The following is a 23777-nucleotide window of genomic DNA, read 5'->3' on the forward strand; positions in this document are numbered from 1 at the left end:
ACAGGTTTTGGCATTCATGGAAATCTTCCCCTTTTGCATCTATTTGTTCACAGATGCATTACAGGTCAAGGGCAGAAGAGGGGGTACTCGATTTATGCTGGGGGGGATACTTCATTGAGAACCTGTCACAGGTTAAGAGCTATGGAGTGCTTTCTTTCCCTCTCATGTACAGTGTGGTGCTAGGAGTGATGCCCTGCACACTACACACTGCTCTCTCCCCCCCCTACGTGCAGTTATGTGATGCCCCACAAGAGGGCTCTTCATTTGACTGATGTATAGTTGTGTGGTTTCATGCTTTTGTGTTGAGGCAAGAGCCTCCTTGAGCAGGAATAGGGGTAGCTAACTACTACTTCAAAGCAAGCACTTGTGAGGGTCATAACCTCACCTTACAGGTGCGTTTTCAGCCCTGTGTATGCGCTGTAAATTGACTGTTTTTCAGCCATATGGACGCCAGAACCATTGGGAATCGTGCCCCACTGGCAGAGGACAGTTAGGGGACTATTTGGGACTGAAAACAGGGCAAAAACCAGTAAATATAGCGTGCTGAATTTACTGTTTTTGGGCAAAGAATCAGAGGGTTTATGCCAGTGGAAGAGAGTTCCAGCAGGGGAATTGGTTTCGCGCAAGTTTTGGGGTTGTTATGCTGCCGAAATTTGACCAAAACAGGTGGTATCTAGCTCGATATAGATAAAGGATTCCCAGGACTCTTCTTTGTAAACTACCCTCCTAAAGAATAAAGAAATACCGAAAGGGGCGCCAATTTTGGGGCCTACAGGTTGTCGGCGTCTGCTCGGAGCATTCTAGCTTCCGAGCCGTGTGTGTATTCAAGTGTTAATTCCCGTCGTAGGTTCTCTTTGCAAAGTGCTCTCTGTGTGTGTCTAAAGTAAAGAATTTCGGGTGAAGGCCAACGCCTACCGCCCTACGGGCTGGTTTCAGAGAGTCTTGTGCTGGCTGTAAAAACAGCCGTACAAAGATCGTTGGTGTTTTTTTCATGAGTCTTGCTTTATGTTTTATAATAAGTGGGCAACCGGTCACTTTTTTTTGAAAATGTGAACCTCGACAAAACTCAATAAAACTGATTGAGCTGAAAATTGATGCTACACAGGCACATTCCGGGCGTCCCCGGGTGCAGTTCTCAGGCACAGATGCAATGCAAACACAGATTCGTCACAGGAAAGCGTTTGCTTTTCCCAGAAAAACACTTAAAATATTTTTCTTTTTAAGAAAAGCTTCTAAGAACCCATCTTTATTCTTGTGCTTGCGTCTTTACGTGTATTCCTTTTTCCAGTTCGGGTTTCCTGCCAAACCCACAGAATATTTCCTTTTCGATGCTTCCGTCACCCATCATGTGATGCATCGGGAATATCCATTTCTCGGTCTTTCCTACCGAACTAATGGTACAACCCCTTCGCGATGCTTAATGCCACCCACCATATGACGCCCAGAGTTTTCCGTCCTGATGGCTTTTAATACTTCTAGTAGATCTATAGTTCCTAACCTTACCGTTCAAGTGCACATATTTAAATATTCTAATTTCAATAAAAAGAAATTACTCAGAAAAATAAGAAAATAGTCCATTTAGCAACATTTAGTTTGTAGGAGACATCGCTAATCTACTTGATGGTTTGGAATGGTTCACAATATAGCGAAGATAATTTCGAGCACTCACCGGTACAAATCATTTTAGAATCCTCCGGTAACTTTTTGTACACCCATATCCCCTCCCGGAGGTCACGAGGTTGTCGATGCTGGTTAGCATAAAAGGTAGCCGGTTTTGAGTTATTGCTTTTGAAGCGAATGCTTTTGGGGCTTTGCTTTTGGGGCAACCCTTGTAAGAATAAAAGGCCCTTGGGGCCTCACTCTGCAGAGCATCTAGACGTAGAGTCTCAGAGCAGAGGTCCCTCGAGAGTTGTACTTGGCAATGATTGATTATAAAGAAATACGAAAGGGGCACGAGACTTTAGGGCCAATACCTTTGGGCACGGAACTATACCGGGCCGTGTCGACTCCAATCTTTGAAGTGTAAAAAAGTTTGTGAAGTATTTTAAGTGATTCTCTCGTGTCGTGTCAGATTTTGGACTTGGGGTGTCCCAAGTCTATAACAATGGTATCAGAGCTTGAGGTGTGTCCCTGGCGTTGGAACCCTATAAGACAGTGTTTATGAGCAAACATGTGGATACCTACTGCAACTCAATAGGAGCATTGTTGTAGATAGAAAAGAGGAGAGAGTGCTGGTACTCCCGAGGATAGGTGGCTTAAAGTGGGTGATAGTTGAAGGCGTCGACACACTATTTGTCTACTGTGCTCCCAGTTAGATGGTAGATCGCGAGCTGCTTGACGCTTGATGGTCCTAGGGGGTGATGGCTAAACCAATTCAACTCCACCTTCAACAATATGGACCCGTTGTTGGACCCAGATGAGATGACCGTTATCCTCCTTGGTGGGAAGGCTCGCGGGAAGCAGATACCCTTCTGGGTACGCCATGATGTGCACTCGAGGAATGGAGCTCCCTTTGGCGAGGTTCCTCGGTGAGGTTGTGCCCCAATACTGGAGTGCTCTGCATAGGCAGATGGAGGGATAATGCCCTCCTTCCCATGCTTAGTCTTATACTCTGATCCCTCTCGAGGGAAATGACATTATTCTCCCAAAGCGACGACAAATGAGCGCTTAGAGTCATTCAAGTACCTTGCCCCTGCTTGGGGGTCAGCCTCGCCACAGGATTGGGAGGGGGACATCACCAAACGCAGCGGACACCACTTGTGATTGTCAACGCCCATCCAAGCGGGTATGGCATTTCCTTTGGAAAACCATGGAATTTCAAGGGCAGTTTAGCGTCGTGAGCGATAAGCTATTTGACGGAGGGGAAGGCCGAAGCAAGTCCGACAGTATATGGGCCTCAGACCTGAGGTGCTTGGTCAGTGTCACGCCCATAACTTTCAGCGATGTGGGTCTCTAAAGGGCTCTACTCTAAGAGAGTAGATAGCCCGCCTCTTGGAGAGAGGAGTCCTCACGTAGTCCAAGGGAAACTAGTGACAAAAGCGTTTGCCCTAGGAGTATGGGTGCAATTGAAGTCTTTGTCATTTCTTTCCTTTTCGTTTAATTTGTATATACATCTTCTTTGGGGAGATGACAGAGGGTACCCATCCCCGATTTTTAAAATAAAACAAAACAAAAAATGAAGGACTGCAAGGGGTGCCTAGCTAAGGGGTCAATGCATTTGGGAGTGGAACTCCGCCACTCCAGTCAAGTGTTTCATAATTGCTATAGTCGTTTCCAGTTTGTTTCGGTTGGCATTTGGTACCTTTCAGTTACAATGGTATCGGATCTGAGCAGTTTGCTTTTTTAAAAAGCAAACTGGTCCTACATTAGTATGCAGCTGGAAGCTATGGAGCCAGAGGAAATGAAGAAGATGAACCTTGTTTTAAAAAAAAAAAAAGACTAAAAAGTGTGAGCCCAAAAGCATGCACTTTTCTTTGTTTCAGAGACCTAAAAAAATATCTTCAATGGATGAGAATTTGACATGCTGCAAAAGTCAGAGTTGGTCCTCTCGACGAGCCCCACACATTGATACGAAGGGATTTCGATTCTGACAACTTCGGGATTGATATCTGACCTCCTGATGTGGCCTATGCTGTAGTTAATTATGAGCTGCAATCTTTCTTGTTATTTACAGATGAAGCTCTTTTAGAGAAAATTGGAATTTCACTGTGCTTGGATCTATTGAACTTGTCTGCAAAATTCTGTGCTTGATTTCGTGGCTAAGAGGGGTGCAATTTTGTAGGTGCTTCTGAGGCGCTTTCAGATAACCCATAATCGTTCCCTTGATGGTGTCCTTGACTTCTTGAATTCAAAGGGAATGACTGATGCTGGGCCTATTGATCTAATTGATGACGAGGAGAGTGATGTAGGTGAAGGGCAGGTTAGGGGGTATCTAGGCTTCAACATGCCAGGGGCAACAGCAAATGCTGGAAAACCAATCGCTCGAACAAGGTGCCTCCAAATATCTCCCACAGGAAGGTCATGGGTGGCAGCTACAACAGAAGGGGTTCTGGTGTACTCTATGGATGACAACATGGTATTTGATCCAACAGATCTCGACATTGATGTCACTCCAGAGGTACTTTTATCCTTTGTTATTGGAGCTTGTTCAGCTTCTCAGTTTCTCTTTCATGTCATGATACTATTATCTGCATTATTTACATTCTTTATGGCTTGTCAATATTTCAACAGGCAATAGAGTCTGCACTGCAAGACCATCAGCATGCAAGAGCATTGGTGCTTGCATTGAGGTTAAATGAACCCCGGCACATCAGGAAGTGTATTGAGTCAGTACCTCCATCGGACTTGTTGAGTGTAGCTTCGCACCTGCCCGTTGTGCATTTGCATAGGCTATTTGAAAGCATTTCAGATATACTGGAGGACTCTCCTCATGTAGAGTTTATGCTGCACTGGTGTCAGGTTAGCTTTTTAAAACTGATTAAATTTAATGTCATATTTTTCCTTCTGTTCTTTATTAATTACTTCTTTATTGAGTGTGTTGTAGGAGCTTTTTCGAGTACATGGTCAAACAGTTCAAATGCGCAATCAGGAGTTCTTGCCTGTCTTGCGGGCTTTGCAGAAGACCATCACAAGGCTACATGAGGACCTCGCTGGATTTTGCAACCGTAACCGCTACCTACTGCAGTATTTATGTTGTGCTCCAAGCTCCACCAGCTTATCTATAGACACCCCCTCTCCTCCAGAAAGGAGAACTCTTAGGGCTTGATTTTATTTACCGTTGGTCCATTTGGTGTCGTAACCAATAGGAAATTCCCCTCATAAAGTGGAACAATAATAAAAAAAGGTTCACTTATGGCACTTAAACATAAGCAGTTTCTCTGTGTGTGTGTGTGAGAGAGAGAGAGAGAGAGAGAGAGAGAGAGAGAGAGAGAGAGAAGGTGGGGGGGGAGGGGAGTATTAAACAGATCCCTTCCCAATGTCTAGGATGAGACCCATGAGCAGGCCGCAGCTCACACGAGTAGCTTACGAAGGGATACAAAGCAAATCCTCCCCATTTTGTTTCTTCCTGTGTTGATAATAAACTTCTTCAAGATTTACAAGTGGCATTGGTTAAGGATCCTACACATCATGATTTTTATGTGCAATAGTTTGTACTAACCGTATGCGAGTAGGTTTCAGCTTTCGATGATTACTGTCCTTGTTGGGTGTGTATAGACACAATTTGGGATTTACCTACGAGGGAATGCGTGCATTTGGTGCCATGGTTGTGAATATAAGTCCTATTATTAAGTAGACTGTAGGAAAAAATGGGCATTGTGCACAGTGTTTTGAAATTATTTAGTGTTGGTACTTATACTACCATTTTTGATAAACCAAGTGAATACGAGAATCTCCCAACCAATGAACTTCTTTACCAAGTTTCCTAGTGTCATGGTTTCACCTTTCATGAATAATGGATGAAACTCGTGTTTGTCCTTCAAATTTGGTAGTTTGATTACAGATGATGATATGTGATGGACTCCATGATTGCTCAGAAATTCTCGGTTACATTCGTTCACAATTAGTAACAAAAAAACAGCTGAAGTGATGTTAAGGAAAGAAAAGAATGAGGGTCTTGTGATCCACTCTCATGAGCATAAAGAGTGTTGACACCCAGCAAGCTCGTTTATTTCATACTCTCATTCACCAAATGGGTGTGCATTTACTTGTCCAATAAGCATCTCATCTTTATGAATTTGTGTTTTCGTAAGAATTATTAATAGTATGATGTAAATCTCTTGGAAATAATACTTTTAGAAGTTACTACCTTGCGAAATTTGTAGTATACGTGAAGTATCATATACCATGATTTATGTTGGCTTTATATCATCGGTACGAGAGATTTTGGCTTGTCCTTGTTAGGATTCTTTGGCTCTAGATTTTTACTGAAGTAATTAACCACACATAATCATTCCAGGAGCAAGTACATTGTATCTCTCCTTTTGACATGGTAGCAAGGGTACATGACGTAGTAGATCACCATTCCTCATGAACTTCAGCCCCACCGCCATTTTTGGCTCCATAAGCCAAACTATTGCTTACAATCCCTAGTCTTATATAACTCTCTCAAAGCCATATGATTTGTCCACATGCCAAACATTCATAAGGCCATATTACGTGCCTTAATATTCTTTTCATCAAAGAATGTGTCGCTATATTTGGGCTTACTCTATAGGTTGAGATTCTACTATATTAAGGACCCTTTGTGATGATTGTTTTACTTTATGGGAGTGCCTTGTGAGAAGTTAGAAGCTTTTTGCAAAGCTTTGGGCTTGTGTTCCTTTGTGGATTGATCATGTCCATACAGCATGGCACCTCCCTACATGTGCTAGCTCTTGTCCATTGCATCATTCGTAAGGGGTTTTGATACCATGTATATGGTAGTGGTGTGTGAACACATTAAAGACCATCGGGGTGCTTTTTTCCATTACTAGAAGGTTTTTTTACCCCATGCTTTGTATATATGCTTATCACTCTAGGGCTATCTTATCTTTTATTCGCACCAAGTAATACATTTTCTATTGTGCGCCTTGAGCTTCTTCTCCACCTCCAAGCTATATGTGTATTCTTGCAACCCTAACTCCAACAAAATTTTCATTCAATTAAACAATGAACACACTAAAAAAATATTGCACGTTCCACTTTTGCATAGTTAGTAATGCAATTAGGTATAATCATATTGCACACAAACCTGATACAAATTTGACAATTCAACAACATTCGTGAGTCCCATAAAACAACAAACCATCAAATTGAAGTGGTTTAGTCATGGGTACACACTCAATTTTGCCCAAATTTCCTTGGTATGGACATAACTAATTATTGATATTGCCTTGCATACACATCATTAAGAGTGATTTACACTCACAATTATCATCAAAACTATGACTTTTAGGTATACTCACACAAGAAATTAGGTGCATAGACACTTGATTTGAAGCCAATTTCCCTCTTATTTGCATTACACATTGTCAATTTTCAAGCATTAATGATTATGTAGACACATGAATATTGATAAAATTTTTTTAGCATAATATTGGCACATACAAGATTGAAGAATCAAGATTGACTCATCAACTTATTGCCAAATCAACGAACAAATAAACATCATGTAGGTCAATTGCACACACATCTAAGTTTGGCATTAATTAAGCACAAAATTGATCAAAATTAGCAATCAAAATTGGATTGAGTAGATACCTGCACTCATTTTGAATGCAATCAAGGGAAATCCTTCCTCTACACCTGAACGCATCGTTGTACACACATGTATGCATGTTTAATTTAGTTCAAAATTGATCAATTTGGCCAAAAATCTAAACATTGAAGTCATAAGATTAGGCCTTAATTAGCACATAATAGCTTTATTACCCTCTACTTAGGAAATTTATGCATAGATTATGCTTTATAGTTAGCCATTAGGTTAGCAAAAATAGTTAATTTCTAGTAGAAATTAGTGAATGTTTGCATGAAATTAGCATGACATTAGTGAGAGCTTGCATGAAATTAGTAGAAATGAAAGTGGAAGTGGGGCTATCAAGGTGACATAACTCAAAATTAGTATCCAATCATTGTATGCACATACCCAATCAAAGCAAAATTTAGCACACACATTCAAATACAAGACAATTAATGACCATTAAAGAGATTAATATTGAATTTACTCTTGCCATGGCATTTCTGGCAACTCAAGACTAGCCAAGTTGTCAATCCGAACCATAATGACCTACTAGCGCTTGGAGGCATCACACAAATGAATGTGACCCCTTCATTGGATACTTAATAAGAGGAATTCAAGAGAATGCTACACTCAAGCGAATAGGGAATATCCATCAATTGACTATTACTAATCTCACTCTAGTCACTAACCAAGAATCACCTACACACATTGAGAATACCAACCATTAGCCTTCAAAGTGATCAATGCAGTGGTGGTGTGGATGCATACGTGTGTGTGTGTGCAAGGAAGGGGAGAAGGAGAAGATGCACTATGTGGATGGAGCGAACCTCAAAGTGAGGAGCTCCTTATTTAGTATATATGTACAAGAATAAGGAAGGTGGTGGCCAGTGTGGGCGGTTGGACATCCCCAGGCGAAGGCACCCCTCAACAACCTCCCACTTAAAGACGAATGTGCAAAGAAGTGGGTCCTACTAGCTAAACTACTAGTATGCAAGAAAGTAGGTGAAAGACTCTCTCAGCCTATGCCCACTAGATTGCTCACTCAATCTACACATAGTTGGATCTGGTCTAGTGATAGGCAAGGGTGCGTATCTATGCGAGAGCTTGCATGCAAATCCTGCAAATAACTTTGTATGATTTGCATAGCTCCACAATGCATCATGCTCGTGTTAGTTATCGTACAATTGACAATCCCTGTTGCAAATGCTCCCATCGTAGCTGCTAGATCGGGCCCCGACACTAGTAGATCATATATGAGATGCGCAAATGCTAACAAAATCAATGCAAATCTAGATGTCCTAGCCTCCTTAGCGCTATTTACATGCACTGCATCATCAAGACTACTCATCACATATGGATGTGTCATTGCCAACACTAGGATAGATATGTCCTTATCATCCATATGTGAAACTATGTATCATGGTATCAACTCATTACCCTCTAGTATGAGCATATCAAAGTACTCCATGCCCATTATCTTTGCCCATGTCTCTAGGGAGAAAACCCGCTCTACCTTTGTCTGCACATACTCCGATGACACATGTTGTGTCTCACTAGAGCATTGCCACTCTATCTCTGTGTCTACAGAGTCTACTGGCATGTCCTACGCAGCTATATCTCTATCTTGTGAGCATGGCGGAGCTCACTCGCAAAGGAGTCACGTCTCGTCTCTCGTTCAAATGCATGCTAGCAACAACAAAACCAAGACTAGATCGTCTCGTACCTCACATACATGCATAGGATATACCAAGCCACCCGGGCTCCCTTGGAAACAACTAGTGATCTGTAATGCGTTTGGAATGAGTGCTTTTTAAGCAGTATTTGTGTAACATCTAATGGCCTAGTAACTTGTGTGTAGCGGAAAATAACATGAACATAGTGAGAATTTCATTAGAATAGATTCTTAATGAGCATAGCAAGAGTGCTTGGATAGAGAGAGCAACAAAAAGCATAACACCTTAAACATCAATTATAAATCAAAAGAGCGAGAAATTAAGCTATTGACAACAGTTGAGGACCGGATTTACATGGAGCCGGTCCCCCCTCCAAAAAGCTTTGGTTTATAGGTTTCCCCCATCAAGGGAGACATTTTACAATACAATTCTTTGTGTTCCTTCAATGACTAGCTAGTGCAATGAAGATGGAAGCTTCAAGCACTAAGCAAACACTTATAAAATACAACACCAATTCCCTCACGTTCTCAGACCCAAGACCTCACACACCTTCGAAGATGGTGAGAGCTAGCCGGGTATGAGAGTAGATAGAGAGGAAGAAGTAGTAGTCTTACGAGAAAGAAGTATATCTCCTCTCATAATCACTCATAAAAGCTTTAGGGCTTACATGAGTGTGTGTGTGTTTCTCTCTCATCCCCTACTAAAAGGGATGGCCCCCATCAATCTAGGACCACTTGAAGACTTTTTTGTACACTCTCAAAGCATCCAATTTTACTAAGCTTGACCATTTGGACTTACCTTTGAATTTTGGAACCTTAGCATTTTGGAAGTCTTAATGGGATGAACCTTAAGGTCTTTGGAGCCCATTGTTTCACATTGCTCTTTTGCAGATGGCCCCCCCTTTGGATCCCTATTTTCTCTCCTTTGGATCCCTACTGTGGCCGGCAGTCTGCCAGCTTAACCAATATTCTAGCTTTTTTCCCCCTGGCACTTCCCCATATTAAGTGATCAATTTAACATGATAAAATTATTTAGGATAATTAGATATTAGGTATTATGACATTACCTCTCTCTTGAAATCATAGTCGTCCTCGACTATGGGTTAGAGAAGATAAAGCCTATTCATTAGTCCTTTTTTTAGCGGGTAGAGGATCCCTATCTTACCCTATGCCATCGTTTAGAATGCATGACTAATGGCATTTGGCGCTTGAGAGCCTAAGGTTGCCGCAAGCATGTCTGTGCATTAGTCCTATCAATCTTCCATAGTAGAGTGACAAGCTCTACTTGGTGTTTGGAAGACGTCGTCTCCACAAACTTGATTCTAAGCATGCATACTACTTAACATTTGTGCACAATAAAGAAAAAGAGAGTCTTATAAGAAAAAAACTTTGCTCATTTTAAACATTTGTACATTTGCTTACTCTAGGGAAGCATTGTAAGCATTGACAAGGTTTAGGTTATCCTTAAATTGTATGCCTTGCATCCATCAAGCATCTTCAAAAGGATAATTCTTAAACTTAATAAGATACCGTCGGATAATCTTATCGCCTCTTAATACCTTGTCTTCATGTCGGAGAATGGACTCGGACTGCAACACCTCTTCTTGGTCCTTGATCTCCGGTGGGTCTTCAATAGTTGGTTCTTGAGGTGGCTCTCCATTGTAAGGCTTTAGTAGGCTCACATGGAAAGCATTGTGTATGAGCTAGTGGCTGGGCAACTTGAGTTGATAGGCCATCTCATTGATTGATCTAAGAATCTGAAAGGGACCATAGTAACTTTTTGCTAACTTAGCATAGTACTTTTGATGTCCCGTAGGATTCTTGCCCGTCATGTGCCTTAATCGAGCCCTGGAAAATTTAAGTAAGACCCAATCATTTTCTTTAAAGGTTTGAGCTCTTCTATGCTTATCAGCAACAACCTTTTGCCTTTGCTATGGATAGAGATAGCATCCTTAATCTTTTGGAAAGATTCTTGAAGGTCTCGGCTATACTCATCTGTAGCAAAGATCTTCCCGTGTACCTTAAGTAGCAGGGGACTTTTTGATCTTCCCTCAATTACCTCGAAATGTGCTTTTCCCATGGAAGTATTTTCAGTGTAATTGTAGGCGTTCTCCACTAAGGGTAAGTACTTCTCCCATTGGGACCTTTTATCTACTTCCGTTACATAGGCTTTTAGTAGATCAAGAATTGTTAGGTTAGATATTTCACTTTGGCCATCGTTTGCGGGTGATAGGCCGAAGAGAAGTTTAGCCTTGTCCCTAAATTCTCAAAGAGACCCTTCAAAAAATTACTGGTCATTCTAGGATCTCTATCCGACACTATGGACATTGGCAAGCCATGGTACTTGAAGATTTGTGAAATGAAGAGGGTTGCCATTTGATGGGCTTTGATAGTCTTTTTGACAGGTATAAAATGAGCTTGTTTGCTGAACCTGTCTACTATCGTCCATATTCCCATATTCCCATGGATAGACTTAGGCAATCCAAAGATAAAATCCATGGCTATGCTCTTCCATGGTGAATTAGGGATTGGCAAAGGTTGAAGCAATCCAGGTTTCTTCCCTCTATCAAACTTCGTCTTTTCACACATTTAGAGACATACTCTTGTATGTTTGCTTTCATGGTAGGCCAATAGAAATATGTTACAATCCCTTGTAGGGTAGACTGGATCCCTCTATGCCCCACATAAGGAGGAGCATGAGATTCATACATTACTTTCTCACGTAGTGAGTTAGTAACGCATAGTCTATTGCCATAGAGAAGATAACTTGTAAAGTAAATGGTTCCTCTTTCTTCCCTAGTGCAAGGGCTGAATCACATCTTTAAAATCGGGATCAATAGCATACTCATCTATCATAGAAGATAGATCATTGTGAGTTGCTATGGAAACCGCATTCACTCTTGGCCATCTTGAGAGTGCATTGGCTACTTGATTATGCTTGCCAGTAATGTGAGCAATATGAAAATGAAATTGCGAAAGGAAATTTTCCCACCTCATTTGCTTGTCGGAGAGCTTGGTCTGCGTCATGAAGTACTTAAGACTTTGGTGATCCGTCTGCAGATAGTGCTTCCATGAGTCTAAGGCATGTAGAATTGCGAGGAGTTCCTTTTCATATATGCCTAGAGATTACTCAACAGGGTCGAGCCTTCGACTTTCATAGGCTATGACATGCCCTTATTGGAGCAAAACAACTCCAAGACAATCACCACAAGCGTCACATTGGACCTCAAATGGCTTTGAGAGATCCAGCAATGTAAGCACATGTTGAGAGATAAGATTTTCTTTAAGATTTTCGAAAGCATTGTTCTCCTTGGTAGACCATCTATACCTAACATTTTTCTTTGCTAGGTCATGTAATGGTCGCGCGATTTGTGAGAACTTTTCTATGAAGCATCTATAGTATGCACACATATCTATAAAGCTTCTTAGTTCATGGAGATTCCTTGGTTTAGGCCATCCTTTTATTACCTCTAGTTTTCATGGATCCATTTGGATGCCATCTTGAGAGATAATGTGACCTAAATACTGAATCTCTTGTAAGAAAAACTCATTTTTCTCTCGATTAACATAAAGTTTATTCTCTCTTAAGACTTGAAATATTACCTGGAGGTGTTGCTTGTGTTCGTCTAGTGAATTACAATAGATGATAATATCATCGAAGAACACTCCAGTAAAGGTTTGGGTGAGACCTGAATAGCTTCTCCATTAAGAGGGTTCAATGTGGTTGGTGGATTGGTCAAGCCGAAAGGCATGACTATATATTCGTAAAGACCAAACATAGTGCGAAATGCGATCTTTACAATGTCTTGATTAACTATCCTTATTTGATGGTAGCCACTTTTTAAGTCAATTCTACTAAAGTAGGTCAACCCTTGTAGCTTATCAAATAGGTCTTCTACCCGTGGAACGGGAAACCTATTTTTGATAGTGATCCTATTTAGTGCTCTATAGTCGACACACGTACAATATGTGCCATCTTTCTTTTGTACTAGTAGCACGGGTGAAAAAAATGGAGATGAGCTAGGCCTAACCATGCCCTTCTCAACTAACTCAAGCACTTGCTGCATAATCTCCTCTTGTTGAGCTTGAGAAAACGTATAAGGAGGTTTATTAGGCGGTGAACTTCCTGGAAGAAGTTCAATTGCATGGTCATCATTGCCTCGTTTAGGAGGTAGTTCACAAGGGATGTCATCAATAAAAACATCTTGAAACCCCTTGAGAAAATTGAATAACTCTAATTCCTTGTGATTGTTTATATTTTCTTTTGCTAAAGCATTAGGTTCATTTTGAGAATCTTTAACAAAAATCATGTACACGGAAATAGAGCCTTATTGAAAGCTTGCGTATGTACAACAGGTATGGTGTTACCCAACTCCTTAGCATCTATGTACGTATCTTTTTCCCTGTACTTAAAGTAGATTTTTCTTTCAAGGAATTTAACATTGGTAGCCATGCGATCGAACCATGGTGCCCCTAGGATTACATCCTCGTGCTTGAGAGGAAAGATAAAGAAGTCCTCTTTGTCCACATAGCTTTGGACATGGAGCCTCAATTTCCCAATTAAGGGAGTGACTGAAGCTTCTTGCCCCTTGAAAGCACCATCTGGTAGGACATCTCCCATCTCGTAGGCTTGGATGCCTAGCTTGGTGGCCAACTTTGTGGATATGAAATTGTGAGGGTCAAAGAGAATAAAAGCATCGTGTTCTCTTACCTTTCCTCAAGCATGGCATAGAGGAGATCCTTCGTGGTGAGCTTTCTCTTCTTGGATTTCGACCAAGGTAGCTCTAGGAGACTCATGCGGGCGTTCTTTTGGGGACAAGTGCGGTACGCATGCCCTTGCTCGCCGCACTTGAAACAACGGTTATCCTTGCGATAACGCTCAAGCTCTTCAGAAGAGAGTTTGTTTTTGCCTTTGTAAACTCCCTTCTCCTTAGCTTTGTTGTTATTGGAATTGCCCTTAGAAGACTTTTGGACATTGTCCTTCCCCTTAGGCTCATTGGAACCCTTGTTTTCCGTTGGCTTAAGATTTCTCTTAGCCCCTGTTTGGAAATTGATTCGAGAAGCCACCATAGCGCAGATATGGTGCGTGGCCTTTGGGAGTTGACATACTCCGCCATTTCTTCAGTTAAGCCCGCACAAAATTATTGTTTTTGCTCTCCAAAATCCATATTTTTGAAGACAATGGCTTTGAGATGTAAGTCCCAAAACTTGTCTACATATTTGTGAATGGATTCTTAGGGAGAGAGCTTCAAGCTTCACCATTCGGTGAGTACTTTGTCTTTGGCATCTGTGGCCAAAAACTCCTTCATGATGGAAGTTCTTAAAGCTTTTCATGTTCGTGGAGCTTCACCGTTGGCCCATAGGCTAGACCACCATTGCCTGGCATACTTTTGAAAGTGCATAGCTACACGGTGTAGCTTAGAGGACTCCGTGAAGCCCTCATCTCCAAACGCCACATTGAATTGTTGAATGAAAGCCAAGGCTTTGTTTGTAGCACCAAAGGTGCCATTGTAGGTAAGGAAAGAGATGCTCTTTCCTCCCTGTTTGAACTTCTTGAGCTTGGATGATCTCTTCCATGCGGCATAGGATTTCCTATGGCCTCTTCTTTTTTATGGTTCAAAAGTTGCACCATCGCTTTCTTCAGAAGATGAAGAATTTGAGGAAGATGGAGAAGAGGGTGACCTCTTTCTTGCCTTTGTCCTCCTTGTCTGCACCATCAATTTCTTCATAAGAGGAAGAGGATGAAGAAGATGGAGAAGAGGGTGACCTCTTTCTTCTCTTGCCTTTTGTCATCCCTCTTTGAATTATGGTGTGGAGAAGTGTGCGATGGCCTTCTCCATTTAGGAGGTGATAGAGAGCGTTTTGCCCGCCGTCTTCATGGAGCCATCTCCATTGAGGTGACAGGAGACACACTTCTTTCTCGTTCCTTTGGTGGGGGCTCTTGAGTTCTCCTTTGGGAAGGAGATGTGTCATCAAGAAGAAAATTTTTGAGCCCTTCGTATGGATCCTCTTCTTCTTCCCAAATTGGAGAGAGGCCTCTTTTGGAAGTCTCACAAGGAGGCTTCCTAGGTACTCTCTTCTCATGGTGGGAAGTTTGGAGAATCCCATGAGCATGGAGATGCCGTTGCATTCACTTTGGAGGGATGGATTACCCATGGCTTGTTGAAGCTTGGAAACAAGGTAGTTAACAAGCATAGGGGCATCATTAGTAGCCTGCTCATTAGCAAAATCAAAGCTATCAACATTAATTTCACTCTCTTTACTATTGTCAGCCATTCTAACAACTTTTAGGTGTAAACTTTTTAAGGTGTACTTTGGCACTTCAAGCCCTTGTTGCTGCTCCTCTTTACCCCTTTAGAAAAGCACTCAAGCTACTGTACCCATGGCTCGACTACTCCAACACCAAAACAACACCGGCTCCTCTCAAGCTTCTAATAGCTCAATAGTGGTTAAACCGTAGGCAAGCCTCATAGGACTCCACTATTAAGACCATAGCTCTTGACGGTGATGCCCTGTTATCTGCACGAAGGCAGGCACACAGCAAGACTGAAAAATCCCTATTCTACTTACTCAATTGCAATTAATAATACCAACCATTTATAGCTAGCTTGAGGACCTCCCTTCTTGAGCAAGAAAAGAGAAACCTTGTGCTCTAATACCAATGTAACATTAATGGCCTAGTAACTTGTGTGTAGCAGAAAATAACATGAAAATAGTGAGCATTTCATTAGATTAGATTCCTAATGAGCATAGCAAGAGTGTTTGGATAGAGAGAGCAACAAAAAGCATTACACCCATTAGATAGGCATGAACAATACTTTAAAAGAGAGAGAAATTAAGCTATTGACAACAGTTGGGGACTGGATTTACAAGGAGCCGGTCCCCCCTCCAAAAAGCTTTGTATTATAGGTTTCCCCCATCAAGGGAGACATTTTACAATACAATTCTTTGTGTTCCTTCAATAACTAGCTAGTGCAATGAAGATGGAAGCTTCAAGCACTAAGCAAACACTTATAAAACACAACATCAATTCCCTCACGGTCTCAGACCCAAGACCTCACACACCTTCGAAGATGGTAAAAGCTAGCAAGGTATGAGAGTAGATAGAGAGGAAGGAGTAGTCTTACGAGAAAGAAGTATATCTCCTCTCATAATCACTCATAAAAGCTTAGCATAGCTTAGTAATTAGCATGGTAGAGGAGATGAGGATGCATTGAAGCTTGGCTCTTGGTTGGATTTGCCTCCCAAAGCCAAGAGTTGTTGGTTTGGGCCTCCCTTCTCACAAGCTTGCAGTAGATGATGAGCTTTCCATTAAAGCTTGAGAAGGAGAGAGAGAGAGTCTTCTTGCTTCACACGTGAAATTGTGTGAGTGTGTGTGTGATAATGCCTTCACAAATCAGCCCCCTCCCTCATCTTGGTCGACCCCTCTTGCTAATCCCTCCGGCTGGCTTCGCATTGGACCTTTCCAAGCTTAGCCAATAGGAATTAAGAGGCATAAGTTATCAATAGCCTTGTGACATGTGTACCTGGACTTACCTTTGAATTTTGGAACCTTAGCATTTTGGAAGTCTTAATGGGCTGAACCTTAAGGTCTTTGGAGCCCATTGTTGCACATTGGTATTTTTTGCAGATGCCCCCCCCTTTGGATCCCTATTTTCTCTCCTTTGGATCCCTATTGTGGCCGGTCTGCCAGCTTAACCAATATTCTAGCTTAACCAATATTCTAGCTTAACCAATATTCTAGCTTTTCTCTCCCCTGGCACTTCCCCATATTAAATGATCAGTTTAACATGAGAAAATCATTTAGGAGAATTAGATATTAGTTTCTTTGACACTTCGACACCCATATTCTGCTAATTACCTCACTAAGATCAAACTTTATCTTAGTTGAGGAACATAGCGCACATGTTGTAGCATATAGGATGCACCACTAGGTAATGACAAGCGAACATCTCCTGCATCTGCAATGTCAAAGGCTGAACCATCGACCAAGAGTACATGACCAAAGCTGTCACTAGAGAAAGTGCTAAACCACTCACAATGTGGTGTGACATGGAAAAGTACATCCTCATCTAGCAACCAACGGGGAGAAGTGTCACCTCTTGAAGACATGTAAGCAGGAGGAATGCTAAAGATAAATGTGACATCACCGTCATTGGTATATGAAACCACCGCTCTAGCATGTGTCAAAATTGTCACTTCATCTCGTATATATACATCACTATTGCTGCCTCATACGTCTAAAACAACGGTACCTAATGTGCCTTGTGTGATCACAATGCCAACATCGCATATATCAACAACTATGACCTCACCATCTCTCACGATTCATTTCTACCGATTTTGAATTTTCACACATACTTGATATATGGGTGCCAAGAAATCAAAACTATGGCAAGAAATTTGGGGATAAATTTATAGAGTTTCCTCCAAAAATTGAGCAAAAAACCAAGGATTTCATATCCAAATAATCACGTGTTTTTTTGTGACCACATTGTTAATTAGCAAAATTCCCAATTCACAACTCTTCACACTCACAATATGACCTAAAGATTACCAGGTGGGCCACTTAGATTTGCCTGTCAGTACAACAAGCTAACCCATTGATCCCCCTCGGGCTACTTGAACAGTCCACACGGGATAGAGCGCCCGGTGGGCCCGATGCTATGCTCGACGTGCCCTCTAGGTACTATATATAAGGGGGCCTTGGCGACCCCCTCCTTCTCACAATTTCCAAGCCTTCTATACTTCCAAGCTCTCCCAAACCCTCCCAAGCTAGATAAAAGTAACGGTATAATCCTTACCTAAATTTTATGTATTTTATGGTGTGACTAATTTGTTATAAATTTCAATTTTGATGTGTTTTATATATAGTTTTTTATTTTGTAAAGTGTGCCGATCTTTTCTTTCACATCACCATTGGTCCTATTGTTGCATTGGAAGTGTCATTTTGTGAACGTCAAACTAACAATCATTCTTGAGTTATAAATAGTCAATCAATTTGTCTTTGGCATTTGTTCTAGTTTGGACTAGTAGTGTCGTCATGCAAATGGGTGAAAGCATGTTAACCTGTCGCGCTTTTTGTGCTAGTTAGCAGTTTCAAGTTAGCACATCTTCGAAAAGTTGGGCGTCCGGTAAATTTTTTACAAATAATATCAAAATTTGTTGGAGGTTGTACATTTGGATTCCTTGTTTCAAGTGCTTTCTATTGATATATCATATGTCATAGATCTTGGAGATGTAGCTCAAGTTATTGTACTAGTTAGCATATGTCAAAATTGTGCTAGTTAGCATTGTCCGGGACATGAAAAAGCATGACAGGTTAACATGCTTTCACCCAAATTGGTGAAGCTACAATTGTTTTAAAATGTGGCCACTATTTTCAATTTGGCATCGATGCTACTACTTTGGATTGGAAGTTTCATTGTTGAACATGGTGGTTATGCTTCACTTATGTGTAGTTCTATTAGATTTGTTGTCAGCATCAACTCTATTGTTGGACTGGGAGTGTCGTTGTACAAACTAATAAGTTGCTTTCAATGTCTTGTGTGTGACATATGTATATGTGTGCTGTTAAGCTAGTTCAGTATTGCTCTTAGAATCAACTCTACTATTGGGATGGAGTTGTCATTAGTTTCATTGAATGGTGCCTTGATTTTTAGGATAGTTCAATGTTGCTCTCGACATCAGATCTACTATTGAGTTGGAGTTATCGTTAGTCTAATTGAATGATGCCCTATTTTTTAGGCTAGTTCAGTGTTGCTCTTGACATCAGCTCTACTATTGGGCTAGAGTTGTCACTAGTCTTCTTCAATGATGTCCTACTTGTTAGGCTAGTTCATTGTTGGTCTTGGCATCAACTCTACTATTGTGCTCAATTTGTCATTAGTTTCATTCAATGATATCCTAATTTTTTAGGCTAGTTCAATGTTGCTCTTGACATCAGCCGTAATATTGGGCTAGAGCTGTCGTTAGTCTCATTCAATGATGCCTTGCTTTCTAGGCTAGTTCAGTGTTACTCTTGGCATCAACTCTAATATTGGAATGGACTCGTTGTTAGTTTCATTGAATGATGCCCTACTCTTTAGAATAGTTTGGTGGTTATTGGAGTTGACGTTAGTTTCATTAAATGATGCTCATATTTATTTAGAATTTCAAGTTATGTTGTCCTTAAAAATCATGAAAAATGTTATCATTGTGCATATATGAATTCTGTGGAAATGAAGGATTTGAAAACAAAGATCAAAACTCTCATGGTCATGTATTTGTGCCTTGGCCACGATCACCTCCTCATTGGAGAGCGAGACACGCAAAGAGCATTTCTTTGACAACATAGCTAAAGCATTTTGATCACGCTTTGCAGATTATGATGCAAAGGGTACTCGTAGGTTGATAGACAATGTTGTGGACAATACGACAGTGTGTCTAAAAGACTTGGGCACCGAAGCACCAACAAATGCGGATCCAACAAAGCTATAACACTGGACTAACGTATGGCATGCAGGGAGATCACCATTGATGTGCAAGATGTTCACAATCATAAAGCTAGGATCATGTTTTATTTTGCAGCCTCCTCTCAAGATGTGGTAGTGTCAAGGTCCGATGCATAAGTTCGGGAAGACAGCGACCATTTATTGCGCACATGCTTCATGTCCCAGTGTGCCATCGATGTTTACCTCATCTTTTGAGGCTATCAAGCATGGTAGAAAGCTTGGCAAAGAAGCTACATAGTTGTGTCGGAGTGCACTATCGAAGATGTCACTTGGGTTCCACCTGAAGTGCAATATGTTGTGAAGGACTTCAAAGGAGATGAAGTGGAGAGGCAGTACTCTTTTGCTATGGAGGCAAGTGTGCATTTGTTTCACGAGGGCATCATAAGATACATAACACATACACATAAAGAGCCATGGTCCCTCATATTTCCTTGCTTTAATGGAATGGATTTGGGCGACATGTTGGAGAGCATCCCACCACCAAAATGGCAAGAGTTGAAGATGTGCAAGCATATGCTTGAGTGGGCGCTTTCTTTCATAGATGCCCTAGTGAAGACCATGGTGCCCTAGTGATGCCCTAGTGAAGACCATGGTGCATGCACACAACAAGGGAATTATACATTGTGACTTGCACCCATGGAACATAATGGTGAATTTCACAAAGGAGATGTGCCTTGTATGGGTGTCTTTGATTGGAGTTTGACACTGTGAGTGGGTATTGAGAAGCGAACAACCAATATCACAAACATGACAGAGCATGTCCTACGCGCATGGAGGGCCACTGCAAAAGATTTGTAATCCAAAATGTTTTTGCCCTTACATTAAATCCATTGACACATATGCAATGGCTTTCTACATCGAACAACTATGCGAATGGTGCAAAGATTTTTTTGAGCATTATAACGTGCCTTGGAAAAAGCGAAAGCAAGTAGACATTGGCATGATCATCAATATAATGCGCAAAATATTTGGTGCAATCGCTCACGCAAAGAAATAATTTGCAAAACATGAGTGAGCATTTTGATATGCTAGAGCTCAACCCAGAAGTGTGGCTACAGCTTCTAAGTGAGATGATTCATAGATTTTAGTATATTATGTTGACTCTTGTTATTTTGTAAAGATGTATACATTATGATATTTTTAGACAACGAACTTGTAAGTTTTACAATTATCCGATCAAATTTGTAGACAATGGACTTGTAAATGGATTTTTTTGTATAGTGATGGATTCTATTTCTATCTCTCTCTCACTTGTCCACTCTCTCTTAGTACTCATGGACCATGGTGCAAAGTGATTCAATACAATAAGCACCGTGGTGCGGATATGATCTAAATCAATTTGTAGACATCAGACCTATAAATGAAAGCTTTTGTATAATGATGGATTCTCTTTCTATCTCTCTCTCACTCCTCCACTTTCTCTCAGTACTCACAGACCATGTGGTGTGGTGTGCATATGATTTAAATCAGTATCGTGAATTCATAAATTGATTCAAGTGACGTTTTCAAAGTCATAAATGACCATCAGCTATTAATTGTGTATATCCAACAGGTCGTAATATAAGTGTCAATTTTTTTCCTATGATGCTTGATTATCACGCAATGGTATCATGTGTAAATTACATACGTGTTTGCCATGAATGTCATTCAATTAAGAAATTGTAAATGTGTTCTTGTCAAGCATGGATGAACGCAAAAAATCTAGAAAGGCGTATGGCTGCCTACGCTTAGTTGCAGATGCAACTGGTCCAAACGACCAAGCAAGGCTTGCTGTGTGGACCTTTGAGTGGGCATCAACAAACGGCAAGCAATGGAAGGACATCAATAGAGACGTCCCCATAGAGATGGTTAAGGAAGCATGGTCTACTGTGTATAAATTCTCCATCTGCAAGGGGAGATTGAAGTTAGACAAATGTATTATGCTAGATATTTGCATGCACACTGAGCCATACAATCTTGCTTGCACATGCAGTACCTTGAACCACATGGAATGTCCCCTATGGTTTGCAAATATGCTATACATGCAATATGTTCTAAATGATCCAATGAACGTCAGCAGCAAGGCCCCAACAAGGCCATAGTGGATATCCACAGTCAGACACAATATCATGAGAAGATATGAGATATGCATTAGCCGGTGCCACTATGCTAACTTATGGAGGAATTGCAGGTGTATCTACATACCTCCACACAGACAGGGGTAGACACAAGTGAGACTAATGAGCTGCACATAGACATCAAGCTTCTAGGTGTGAGCTCCGTGGAATGGAGGAGTGGCGCCAACAATAGACAATTATGAGCATGGTCGAGCATTCCAACACATGAGCATGATTGTACCTCCAGTTTACATAGCAAATGTTGTGGGACCTTGCGAGTTTGTGGCCACTTCTTTCACAGCTAGAGTGGTCACTACAAAATAGCTTGCAGCTATATGTATCATCTGCCATGTCTCATGCAAAACATGGTGAACAAGAAGGATTGTCCATGTATACAAGATTTCCATTGACGAGCTTGTATATTCAATGTTCAAAATGAAAAAAGAATATCAACGCTTAGTGGATACCATTAGGTGGGGTGGGGGGGGGGGGGGGGGGGGGGGAGAGAGAGAGAGAGAGAGAGAGAGAGAGAGAGAGAGAGAGAGAGAGAGAGAGAGAGAGAGAGAGAGAGAGAAGCTCTTTTGGACAACTTAAATTTTCTTTATATACGCCACAACTGGAGTGAAATTGTAGAGCATGCCTTGTAAGACTTGCAATGACTTTTTGAATCATTGTATATGATACTCTCATTTACAAAACTTACAATTGCAAAAGAATTGTGTATAATGTGTTTTGCATGCTACAAAAACAAGTGGATAAAGTGTGCTACAAAGCACAATATTAAGTTTACTCCCAATGTTTTGATAGACATTATAGCAATAGTTTTCACTTGTCACTTATCCTTGTAAATGAATTGTTAGAAGGTGGTTACAAATATTTGAGTGCACATAGCTATAGGCACTCCAATTTCGCTTGAAGCTAGAGTTGGCAGCACATTGTGCAAGCACTCTAACAATCCATTTTTGTAATGTAGGTATTGAAGCACCATTCATGAGCCACCACCTCCATGCTAACTGTTCCAATGCAAGTTTTGAACAAACTTCGAGCTAAAAAGGCCATCCTTTAACCTATACTTTGTTAGGTCAGAGACGGCTTGAGCTTGATAATCTACATTGCTGTAGCAATTATTGACCACATCATAAAAGTCTTCAATCACCTCTTCATCCAATTCATCACAGTCCATGTTTTAATACTCTAGATCAAGCAAGAAAGCAACATTGTGCAATGGACTATGCGCACTGACTCATGGAGCATGCCTATATTTAATCAAGATATCCCTTTTGGATTTTTTGAATGGTGCTTTCCAAGGCTTAATCAAACAAGTTTTTGCTTCTAAAGAAAGGGTGGTAATAGCAATGCAGCCACTTCTTATGGTTCTGCTGCAAGTGGCAAAACTTATGTTCCCAATGCTTCTGCTGGCAACACTTCGTCTGGCAATTCTGGTCATAAGGGCAAAAAGAAAATACGTTGCCATTATTGTAAAGCTAATGATCACTTAATCAAGTCGTGTCCTAAGTTGAAGGCCAAAGAGGCTAAGAAGAAAGAGGGTGGTTCCACTCCAAATGCTGGTTCCACTACAAATGCAGCCATTGTTGAGTCTATTATAAAAGGAGACTGTAATGCTGATGTCGATGCAGAATGGGCTTTTAGCACAGAGTGCACTTACAATCCTGTTGTCCATGATGCATGCTTGTCAGTTGCTGCAAATTCACAGGTGTGGTATTTCGACAGTGGTGCTACAAAGCACATTACCTCACATCGTGAATTGTTTACCTCTCTTGAGTCTGTCCCTCATGGGAATTCAGTCACTTGTGCCAACAATGCCTCTTATCCGGTTCAGGTAGTTGGAAAGATTGTGCTTACTGCTGCAAATGGCAGTTCCTTCACACTTGGTGATGCACTTTATGTACCTGGGATCAAGAAGAATCTCTTGTCTGTATCCGCACTTGCTAGACTTGGACTTGTAGTCAAATTTGTGGATGACAGATGTACAGTTCATGATCTCAGTTTTGGTGATGAAATTGTTGCATCTGGCCTTTTGTGCCGTGGGCTGTATAAGCTCACTTTGTATGACAAGTGTGGCAAAATTTTGCAAATGCTGTTGTAGATTCAAGGGCTATTTTAGATGCAAAACTTTGGCATGCACGTTTTGGTCATCTAAATTTTGCCAGTTTGCTGTGTTTGCAGAAATCTGATATGGTTTCTTCTTTGCTACCTCTTGAAGCACCTGCCAAACATGTCTGTGAAGGCTTTATTTTGGGTAAGATGCAGCGTTCTAAGTTTCCAAAGGAGGGTTC

At 41.1% G+C, this 23777-nt stretch overlaps 1 protein-coding gene across 1 annotated transcript in view; it reads left to right on the plus strand.

The window, feature by feature from the left end:
• Positions 1-4868, plus strand: part of PWP2 (periodic tryptophan protein 2) — a 71849-nt gene extending 66981 nt beyond the window's left edge. The window contains exons 5-7 of the mRNA XM_086520020.1: positions 3782-4117; positions 4231-4458; positions 4544-4868. Coding sequence (XP_086376146.1) covers positions 3782-4117; positions 4231-4458; positions 4544-4765 — 786 coding nt within the window. The 3' untranslated portion in view covers positions 4766-4868. The remainder of the gene's footprint in view (positions 1-3781; positions 4118-4230; positions 4459-4543) is intronic.
• Positions 4869-23777: the final 18909 nt, after the last annotated feature.

Source organism: Adiantum capillus-veneris, chromosome 9 (assembly GCF_014529385.1).
Source record: "Adiantum capillus-veneris isolate H3 chromosome 9, ASM1452938v2, whole genome shotgun sequence".
In the NCBI taxonomy this organism is placed as follows: domain Eukaryota; kingdom Viridiplantae; phylum Streptophyta; class Polypodiopsida; order Polypodiales; family Pteridaceae; genus Adiantum; species Adiantum capillus-veneris.